This window comes from Temnothorax nylanderi, unplaced genomic scaffold, assembly GCF_030848795.1.
Source record: "Temnothorax nylanderi isolate EJ_2023f unplaced genomic scaffold, tnyl_v1.0 TNYL_tig0631_pilon, whole genome shotgun sequence".
Taxonomy (NCBI): Eukaryota; Metazoa; Arthropoda; class Insecta; order Hymenoptera; family Formicidae; genus Temnothorax; species Temnothorax nylanderi.
In genome coordinates this window covers 80063-91580 of record NW_027249693.1, presented here as the reverse complement: position 1 = coordinate 91580, position 11518 = coordinate 80063, and the positions used below count along the sequence as shown (strand labels likewise).

The following is an 11518-nucleotide window of genomic DNA, read 5'->3' as shown; positions in this document are numbered from 1 at the left end:
CACTGCGTATTTTAATTTCGGGTGAATTATTTTTTATCAGCTGCATTGCACACACGAAAATTAATTCACGAAAATTTAAGGAATTAATTAATTAAACTTTTTATACTTTAAATAAAATGTAGCTCGGCAATTAAGCTCCATAAATATAACATATTGTTATAAGTAAAATATTATTACAGTGATATATTACTGTAATAATGTTTATGCATTCTCTGATAATGTTCCTTCAATTTCATTGCGAAAGGTTGCGAGATAGCGTAGACATTTCGTGTAACGCGACAGAATGAAAAGGAGATTATTTGAGAATGATACGATATTAATCTGACAATGACCTAGGACGTTAATTCGTGCTGCTAGTATATACTATATAGACGTCGTTTCACCCTAACACCAGGCAGAAGTACGCGCCAGCAAACTCATTATTCTTCTTGTCCTGAGGGCGCGGCGCATATCCTGCGCGCTCTCCTCGTCTATGCGCGAATAATCTTCGCCAGGATTTCGCCATTGTATTATTGTGTCTGCCACCGAGTGATAAACTGCGCATTCCACAGGGAACACCGCTCCGCTCATTACTAATATAGTCGCACGACGGCGTCGTCCTATCGTAGTTAACGGAGCTCTCATTGCGTCCCCTGAGAAGCCCCAAGTTAAGGACTCGTCCGCTTCAAAGCGGACTATCCCGCGCGGGAATTCCCCCCCCCCTCCCCCCGTAAAAAGAATCTGGATTCTTGAATTGAGTATATCACGAGCGGCGTTTTCATCCCGGAAGTAGCGAGACGTGCAGAAGGAATGGATTTATTTTCCACCAGCAGACACATAGTTGCGTGCTCCCTCATTTAACTCGCTATTTTTTTTTAGGAAAAACAGAAATCTGGAAATAAATGTTGACAGAATTCGAAATAAAAAATATTCAGTTGAATTAAAATTGATTTGCTCGCCAAAGTTACACTTTATCGTACATGTTTAGATTTTGCTCGAGGCAGTATAATAATAAATATGAGAGAGAGAGAGAGAGAGAGAGAGAGAGTGTGTGTGTGTGTGTGTGTGTGTGTGTGTGTGTGTATGTCACAGTAATATGTTCTTGTAATTTTTTTATCGAATCGGTCTAACTTAATAAAAACGAAGAAGTAATTTGCAACGCGAATTCAATATCTTCTGCCAGCAATACGCAGGCGTTGCTAATTCAAGACAGTTGCAGTGGGCATAGGCGGATTACGAAAACTCATTAACCGACTAATACCTCCTTTAAACGAAGAAGCCTTTTCGCCGTACACACGTTCCAATGGAGCCGTCGCAAACTTGCGGATAAAACAATCTGACCCCGACCGATACGCCGATATACGGTGCATAATAGCCGTCGCGATAACGTATCGCCCGAAGCTGGTTGAAAGGAGAGGGTAGGCGAGAATCAATTTATTATCACGATAAAAGAGAAGGAATGTAAGCAGGTATTATTACAGAGTTTCCGAACATTTAATCATAAATATCGACAACGATGAGGCTGAATAAAATTACTTTACACGAGCAAAAACAGATATGAAGTGCCGAGGCGAGCGAGATATGAGCATATAACGTGAGATTGCTACGGAAAGTCTTAATTATACTTTTGGGAAGAGGTACAAGAAAGCTTCCTTGATTTCGCGGGAGACAAAAGCTTGTGCCCAGGCGAGGAAGGGGAGTGGAAGGGGAGATTAAAGAACGAGCGCATGCAGAATCGATCGCTGAATTACAGCCACATTATGACGGCGAAATTTGCTGGGGCCGCACTTTTCCGGCCCGCAGTGAATTAATCCGCGAGAAAGAAGACTCGAGCGGCCCCCGCCGACACCGGGAGCCTTGAAGCCGATGATTCATTTCGGAGGAAGCGTACAGGGCAACTGATGGCGGCGGCGCGGCGGAGAGCTGCCGCGGCGGGAGTGCGCCTCGGAAGAGGATTCCGGTAACGAGAAGCCCAGGCTCGCCGATTAAACGATCGAAAGATGCTGACGTGCGTGGACCATTGTCTAGGAAATTCGTTGGCGAAAATTATCGGGGTTTTTATTAATCTCGCGGAACCTATCGCAAATGTTTTTAATATGTTTTTGAATTCGATAAACATATGCATATATAAGATATTATATCCTGTCATTTGATTGTTCTTTTTACATAAATTGATTCCTCTTATCATTCTGCGTATAAACACTGTTAAAATAAGAAAAAGTGAATATAAAGGATTTTTCATATTTTATAAAAATGAAATATATGTAATATACTCTGTAATCAAAAGTGAAAAAATTACGATATAATAATTTATAGGAACTCTTCTCTTTTTGTTTAGCCAATAGGTATGCACTTGAAGAAATATGAGTGGGTAGGCGCGCCTGACATCGGCGACTGTTCGTTATGGGTCAGATCAGCCACGTTAGAGTTCGACGACGGACTCTGGCAGTGCCAAGTAACCGCCAGTGATTTCACTACGCAGGACGCGTTAGCATCCGAACCAGCGAGGCTGGTCGTCAGAGGTAAATGTTATACCCAGATAGAAAGTGAGAAAAAAAAATCTTGATTTTGAACGTGTGTTTTATTACGCGAGTCAGTCCTGTTCTAAATATTTAATAAACGACATGGAAGATGTATAGATAGAAATAGCGAAAGCACATACCATGTCGTACAATAGCGATCGCATTATTGCGTCATTACGGGATGATAATTACGATGTAATTCGACGAGGTTGAGGAATCGAGTCGTATTCAGCCAAATCGAATCATCTTGTTTTCTCATGTTAATGGTTGGGAAATAATTGATTTCGGAAGCTCGCGTTAGCGAAACGATCGACACGATTGTTACACACCGCGCGCGCAACAATTCGCATAATTCGATAAATACTCACGTAGATTCGCACTTTGGCCTCCGCCATCATCGTTATCCTCGGAATTACATCGTGCTTCATCGAATATATATTTCGTGTTTTTTATCGGCCGAAATTATGGTAGATTTAATATCTCTCGTCCGGGGATCATACGTACGTTACACCGAGTACATACGGCGATTAGTTGTACAAAACCACCCGGGGGCGACTACCTCGATGTTACATTCGCCTGCAGTTAATCCCATGACACAATTAGCAATAAAGCAGCAGGATTTATTTCCGCGCCGTAAAAATAGGGTTTGCCAAGAACACAAAAATCCCCGCTTCTTTTTGTTAATCTTGCGGTAACTAATTGCAATTTACACCTCCGTTAATATTTATGAGGGTAAAATTCAAATGTATCGATCGATATTTTATCGCGCGTATAAAGATATTATGTAAAATCTGACCGTAGATTTGTACTAAATTCAGTGATATCGTGAATTTGTAAGTAATATGAGCGTAAAGAAGGATATTATGGAGGGTTTCAATAATATTTCGAAGTTTCTTCTTTTTCGTCGTCTAAGATTGAAAGGGCATTCAGTGCTTTCGGGGGGGGGGAGGGGGGACGAGGGGGTGCCATGCCGGCGCGTCGACTGCGCGAGAGCGATGGCATACGGCGGGATTAATCCGTGCTAATTTTCTCATTCCAGTCAGCCCTCAGCGACCGCAGATAGAGTACGCCGACCGTCTAATTCTCCCCGGCAGCAACGTGACAGCCCGAGCAGGTGAGATCGCTACGCTCACTTGCAGAGCGCGGTATGGGAATCCTTCGCCTCTAATTAAATGGTTCGTAATTGTTGCACGTAGATTCCGTACTACTTAACTTGCTGCGCCGCCGAAACCCCCCTTTGCCTGGCACGCGCGATCTCTCGCTTCGCGTGTCTCGCTCGCTTCTCCGTCCCCCGCGCGGCTCCCCCGTCTTCGTCGCGCGCCAAGTTTCCTTCCGCTCGTTTGCCCTCCCCGTTACGAGCGTAATTATTCGACAATTTATGGATCTCGCGGATTAAATGGAATGTATCGGTTATAAGGAGAAGACGATAAACATACGGAATCGCTTGCCATTTTCATTTAACTTTTAAGGGGGAATGTTTGAGCGGAACGTAAAATTTCAATTTTACTGAAACTAACAATCACATCGCAGCTCTGATGAAACTGCGTAATTTTCGAATTACGAGTTATTTTATCGCTAAAATATTTCTTTCATCGAAGATTCTTTTTCTCTCTTCGGACTTTGAAAGATCTGCTCTTCGCGATTTTTTCTCATTAAGGGCCTTTCTTTCGGGCTCCGTGATTGAACGGTTTGTCTTAGGTAATCAAAATATACGTTACTATCGATTCCGAGGCGTCTTCTACCATCGACGTGCCTCTTCTTCGGCCGTCGTTGGAGCGCGCTTGTTCCCGCCGCTCGAAGATTCCCCGTAATGCATCGAGGACGCTGTCGATGGTAGAACACGCGCCCCATGAATAATCATGATCTATTCTGCATCGTGCCCGAGTGAAATTAAGGAGGCTACACGATGCATTTCGGTGCGCGACGGGAAAACATCGGAAGGGGAGTCTCATGCGAGGGATCAGCGGACGGCGAAATTTTTGGTCCGGTTTTTCTTGCTTCCCACGACATCGCACGACATCGTCTCGGGTCGCTCCGAGAAAGCGGAAAGCGCTCGCGGGAGCGGGGTTTTAATAGTTTTACGGCGGAACAAAAACAAGCGTCTCGCGGCGAGAAAGAGAGAGAGAAAGAGAGAGAAGCGCAATCTCTCTTGGCTTTAAACCTTGCAATTTTCGGTTAGCGGGACGGCTGGCGTCCGTAGAGCCTCGGGTCGCGTTTCAAATTGTAGACGAGGTCCCTTGACAAGGCGACTGTTCTCCTCTGCCAGCCCTCATCTGCTCTCGCTTACCCACTTACTCACTGGGAATTATCCTAATTGGCATACGCGCGGCGCAGCGCGGAATATGTGTATGCATAAACGTGTTAATTATGACCGTGCGGAGAGACCGGGAGGTTGCACGGGCGTGCAATCGAATATTGAGCTTCCATCCCTAAAAAGATCATCGTCGACAAACGAGGTGGCTGTCGTGATAATTGTTACGCAAATCGCGAACGTAATGTGCCTGAGATAAGTTTAATGCGCTATACAGCTTTGTGAATACAACGACTTGCTCCTTTCTGTTTACGAGATACGAATTTATGTTTTCATATTACCCTTTCATATTATCTTTCGCACGATAATAACTCCGAGCACCGAGAGGCTTAATTCACGAGAGTGCCGCCGTTAGTCGGAGTCCGCGAAACTGCGCGCAAGACTTAAGAAGAGCAGAATTCTGAATAATCCGCGACGATAAGCCTCGATGGGGAAGGTTGGGTGGGGTAAGACGGGAGAGGGTGAGAGGGCCAGGCAGAGAACGGCGCGGCGCGGTGGCGAAAACGGGGATGATCGAGAGCGAGATAGAGAGCGAGACCGCGGAGGAAGATGTCGAGGAGAGGAGGGGGAGCGAGTAAGAGTTGTTGCAGAACAGCCATTGGAAATGCAAATTTTCGGGGCGATATGCAGGTACGTGGGCGAGACCGAGATGAGGACGTTGCGGCCCCAGGTAAACTCGACCGAGATAGATAATCCGCGCACTTGGGCAACCTACAGTGTTTGCGAGATTCTGGCTGAGCGATCACGTTACGGGCAGCCGATCAGATGCGTCGCCATCCATCCGGCGTATGCCAATCCCACAATGTCGTCCAGCATCGAAGTGAGATTCGACGTGCGATGTAAGTAGACGCGATTTTCTTCGTAAGATTGCGAAGGGGGAAGTCATTAGATCCCGTTGGAAATATGGAAATGCATCGATGATTAATGTCTCGGGATATTTACGGCATACGCGCGTGTCTTGCCGTCATTTACATTAACGAGACGTTCACCTTAACGGTGATTATCAATTTTAGAAAGAGGAAGTCAATTAATTTTCACTTACCATGGATAGAGGAAGTTGGGGTAAGTTGGACCACGCTAAGCCTTTTTCAAGATAACTTGAAAACGTGTTTAAAATTTTTACTCATAATAATATAATATAATATACATATAATGGATGTCGTGATGGTTCAACTTGCCCACGTGGTCCAACTTACCCCAACTTCTTCTAACTGGCGATAAAAAAAAGGAAAGTAGTAAAATAAAAGTTGATAGTAAGAAAAGAGAACAGCAATGGCGATAATGTAAGGACGAAGGCAGGTGTGAAAATAACTGGAGATAGAAGTTAATATTTATTACGGAAACTTTCAAGCTTTTATATTTTTAGATCGTCTTCAAAGTAAGATTATATCGTATTATAAAATTATCGCCAGTTGTCCTTGGTAAATGAAAATTAATTAACTTCTTTTTTCCAAAAATTACAATTAATTATTATTATTAAGGTCATCAAATGAGATTTGTCTTGTTAGTGTAAATGACGCTAAGACTCGCGCGTCTGCTGTAAATATCAAGTGACGTGTGGTATAAATAGATCCTTTAACAAACTTGGTTTATGAACTCGTCTTCCTCGCGCCGAGAAAATAGAACTCCGTTAGGATAGTTTAATCCTTCGCCGTTTGCGAAGTTTGTGCCTGAATACAGACGAGTTTCTAATTGATTATGAACGATGACAAGAATCGTTGTCTCAGCGGATTATAACGGCTTATTAAGTCTTCTTAATGGGCATCGCTAATTTGAGAATATACGTCTGGAATGCGCGTGGATGGAAAATTCTTATCTGTCATGAAACAATACGTACACACGAAATGAAAGTATAATAGGATACGTTAACCATATATAATAATCAGTAATTATTACGGCTTTGATATCTGTATCTGACAGTTTGGAGAGGTGATAGTACACAATGGCCGCAATGAATTCTATCGAATATTCGCTTGTATTAAACTTTGAACAGTTTTGCCCCAAATATGACATCGATGTTGAATCAGCGGGCTTTGTTCCCATTATCCTCTTCACATATATAAATATCGAAATACACGAAGCGATACGCATATTAAGTTTCAACAGTATGTCGCCATAATAAACACTTTTTTCAACGTAAGGCGAAATGTTGCGCGATTATACCTGTGTTCGTGAAAGAAGCTGCTTTCTTTGAAGCAGACTTTCGAAATAAAATGCGCAAAGAAGGACGGAGCGGTAGGTCGAGATTAAGGTTGCTCTTCTTTTTTTTCCCTTGCATAGTCGTGCCGGTCATCAAGTGTGTTGTATGCATAATGGAAACGGCGGAAGAAGGGAGAAAATATACGACGCTGGAACTTCCCTTCCTTCTCAGCCGCCATCTGCACGCGTAGAAATATATTTCTAGCCATAATGAAAAACTTTCGAACAAATTTCCGGCAGCGTAGCTTGCTGCTGTGTTTAACTCGCATAATTGACAGTGCTCTGATACACATTCTCGATTATACCAAACTCTACATAAAACTACTTCTTAGAAATAATATGATATTTAATAAACTAGGCTATATTATAAAAGTGATTGACAGGAAATTGTTTTCTCATTGGCAGTTTTACTTTCAGAAATTATCAATATACAAAAATACATAAAATACATAAAATATAAAAATATGCATTTTTATATTTTAAATTAACGTTTGAGTTAATCAGCTTATTTATTGTATATTCACGCTTTTGATATAAATTTACAATGTATTAATAATCAATCATATTTACCTACTACATTTACAAATATTCTCTTTCTAAAGAGAAGTGATTTAGTTAAACTAAATTGAAATGGAGCTAAAATCAAATCAAAGCCGAAAATGTCTAATTAGAACTATTATAATATTTATAATTATAGAATCATTAAAATAATTTCTTGATCCACTATTTTCGATTTGATTTTAACATACTATGGCTACGTTTATATATAGTGACGTAGATTATAGGATTTTCAGTACTGGCAGTGAACATCGGAACCTATATATCTAACAGTTTATATAATGCAGTCAGTTAGGCAGTATATAATACAATATAGAATCAATATATTTCAGGACAAGAAAAATCCATTATGCCGTTCGTAAATTAAAGAAAGACATCGCGCGCTCGTAACTTTTACACGATAAAGATAGGTTGAAAGAGCGCCGATATTCTCATCGTATTATCAGGGCGATAATATCGGTGCAAAAGCGCATTTGGTAAAAAAATTAGGAGGACACGGGGCCAACGTACGTTTCTCGCACAAATTGCAGGGAAATAGTCCGCCGGCAAAACGCCCGGTCATGAAAAACGGATCGGCAAAAAAGTCACTGTACTGTGGCACGTCCGTGTAACACACTGACCTCAAACCGTTTCGCATCTCTGACCATCCCCAACAATACACCGATTTAACCCGGGCGCGCATTCTCACGCACACACATGCAGACGCATACACACGGCAGGAAACCGCATGTTTCCCTCTCTCTCTCTCCCCATTCCCCTTCTCCTCTTTCTTTCTCATCAATCTCCCTCAAATCAGTACGTCGTGATGTCATGCGTTTTAACCTTATCGACAATTCGATGCCCGGCTGAACATTCAGGCAGATTTTAACGCTTTTTGCGAAACCATGCTGCAGCGGACAGCAGCCAAATGAGTATTGATTTTAGCCTCGGCCCCGGCATCGTTGTATAACTGCAATCAAATCACGGTTGATTTAAATAAGATTATTACCAATAACAGGGCAGCCTTTAAATCATCACGCGCCGATCTTGCGCATCGATAATTACAATAACTTTATGGGATAATTATAATCGCGCGCGTGTGTGGATCCGTTTGATGACGTAACTGATCGAGGAAGAACGAACCGTTAAAAATGGTCCCCTTCTCTAGCAGCGTAATTATTATCCCGCTGTTAATGTGTAATAGGAATATCGAATTTAAAAGCGGCGTAAAAAGATTTTCACGATATCGCTATTGAATTTAATAATTTTGCGGCTTGCCAACAAATCCCATGTCCAATACGAATTTTGAAATCGAATCGACTATTAAATCTAATGTTATGCAACATTAATTAGCAAACATTTTCGATATCATATCAGGTAATTAATACGTTAACCAGATTGCATTTGGCTCTTGTGTATGTACGTTTCATCTTTCGCCACGCCACGAATTAATTTGACGGGTGAAAAAGTATTGCGTACATGTATGGCTTTACCTTGTTGCGGAGGGGTTAAAAGCGCTCTTTTGCGCTAAAGTTCCACGCACTGTAAATAAATTATTGGAGCTTGTTACACGCGCGATTCGCGTATATCGACAAATATTCCGATTTGCCGTTAATGCCAAAGCTTGCGAATAATACTGCCGTGATAAAAAGAATTTAAGGTAGTCGACTCGCTACGTGCTAGTCATGTGACTGTTTGTAGGTTTTCACGTTCAGAAATATATTTCAGGCAATTTTTGCTAAGGGAAAAATAATTTTATGAATTATGGTGTAAAATTTCATACGTGACAAAGTATGTTACTTTTTCCAAATTCTGTGATTTTTCTCATTTGACTCCGTTTTGATCAGCTGATCATGCGAGTCGTCGAGAAAGGTTACAAGTGAGAAAAATACTTGGCAACGTCGCATTTTACGTCAATTACTGAGAAAGGGTTTCAAAACGTATGACAGGGGTGTCAATCACTATCCAATTCGGCTAAGAAAGACGAGCCCCATAACCTGCAACTACAGTGATTAGCCAGCGGCGTTGCCAAGTCTTCCCAACCTAACCTCGACCAAAAAATGTCTGCTCGATTACCGCATTTTCACTAAAATAAACTAAAAAATTAGCAGCGAAATCTCCGGTAAACTATATATTTTATGGTTGCATCGGATTCTTCGAAATCTAATGTACAAAAAGCAATGTTTTTTCTCACTTCATCTAATCGAAAAATGCGAAAATATGTGATTGAAACCGTGATAGAGCCTTCTTTTTCTGGCCGTCTGGTATGAAGTAATGCAAAATTTGTGATTTTCGAGATCGATTTTCTAGAGTAAATAATCGGTAAGGAGCCACAGAAAAAATCGACTGCAAAGCTGATCATATAATTTGATATAAAATCCAAAATCGAAAACTTTATCTAATACATGCCCTGACGAGGCGACTACCTTAATTTCTTTAATTAAATAAAAGATATAGCGATTTAAATTATGTTAACTTTTGGGGAAAAATCTCATTTGTTTCTGTAATAAATGAAAAGAAGCTGCTCTCTGAAAGTCGAAGAGTGAAATGCAAGTGTAACGAAAAGTGAAAATTGAGCCTGTGCACTTCGAGTGATTCGCCACTCTAAGAAAGAGTGAAATCGCACTCCATTTGAGTGAAAGGGCACTCTTTTCGAGTGCAATAGATCAGTATTAATAAAAGTTAATTATGTCACTTTACAATTTTGAGTGGACAATTTTACTCTGTTATAAATCATTTATCACTCTAGTGTTTATCACCCCGATAGAGTAGCCGCTCTAAAAATTTGAGTGAAAAATTCACTCCTACCTTATGAGTGCCCGCACTTACTCAAATTAGAGTGACAATCCTCTCTTTTGGGGTGATTATCGCAATCACTTTAATATATTAGTGGCAAAACCACTCTATGAGATTTAGAGAGTACAATCTCTCGAATTAAAGTATTTATTATGATTTATGAATGTCGACGCGCCAAGTGACTTTATTTCAGTAGTCGCGGTTTTAAGTACGCCAGCCGCTCGCGGCTGTTTAAACGTATTCGACGCGCTCCACCGAGACGTGCAATCTCGATCATGCACGTGGCGTCAAAAATTGATTCGCCAGTTACCATTCCTAATATCACCTCCAAGAACATCATTTCCCCTTCCCACGTTCGGCCCGATCCAATTTCGGCCGCTCCACGGCCGCGTAATTTATAATTCCCACCGCAAATTCGATCTCGAGTCCCGTCGCGGCCCTCTTGGGGACATCTTGTGTATCCATTCGCCCATATATTTGCTTATCCGGGGGCCGGGGGGTGTACGCATTTGTGTATGTACGTACATACGCATGCCGACTGTATTGATTACGTGCATTAGGCGGGGCGGGACTTTTCCAACGCAAATTGAAAAGTTCACCTCCGCCGGAGCATCGATATTATGTGTATATTCCGTGCCAATGCTACTTCGATCGCAAACCGAGGGATTTATCCGCGCTAACGAGAGGAATGCATATTTTGCGCGGTGCGGTTTTTAGAGAGCGCAACCGACGCGAATGGGTCGGTGACTCGCCTATATTTCGGTCAGCGTGTCTCGAGTCAGTTTGAAATAGTTTCTATAATATCCTAGTAATGGAAATTGTGAGACTCTCGAAAAAGCGAGAGAAATGCTCCTCCATCGTATATAATTATTTCGTTAATTCTTGTTGCGCAAATAGTAATCCTGCAAAAATTACCGTGTATCTCCTCAACGAACTCTCGAAACAACATACATTTTGGTGAGATATATGTATACGCGTTCGTTAGAAAATTGTTCCAATTTGATATATTTTAAATTTGGCAATGTTTAAACTTTGAAATAAATTCAAGCTACGCTGGATTATCGAAATCTATCCGTTACAAAGGATATCCGTTGTGCATACTCTGTCTCCCAACTTTAGCGCTTTTGTCGCATCCATTCGCTTTCATTTCGTAAAAGCAGAGCTGTTTGAAGTT

At 41.6% G+C, this 11518-nt stretch overlaps 1 protein-coding gene across 5 annotated transcripts in view; it reads left to right on the top strand.

Annotated features, from left to right (window-relative positions):
- Positions 1 to 2321: 2321 nt before the first annotated feature.
- LOC139784459 (kin of IRRE-like protein 2) overlaps positions 2322 to 11518 on the top strand; it is a 29610-nt gene continuing 20413 nt past the window's right edge. For all 5 annotated transcript variants that reach the window (XM_071723643.1, XM_071723645.1, XM_071723644.1 and 2 more), the window contains exons 1-3: positions 2322 to 2501; positions 3541 to 3676; positions 5443 to 5651. In XM_071723643.1, the coding sequence (XP_071579744.1) occupies positions 2327 to 2501; positions 3541 to 3676; positions 5443 to 5651 (520 nt within the window). In that variant the 5' untranslated portion in view covers positions 2322 to 2326. The remainder of the gene's footprint in view (positions 2502 to 3540; positions 3677 to 5442; positions 5652 to 11518) is intronic.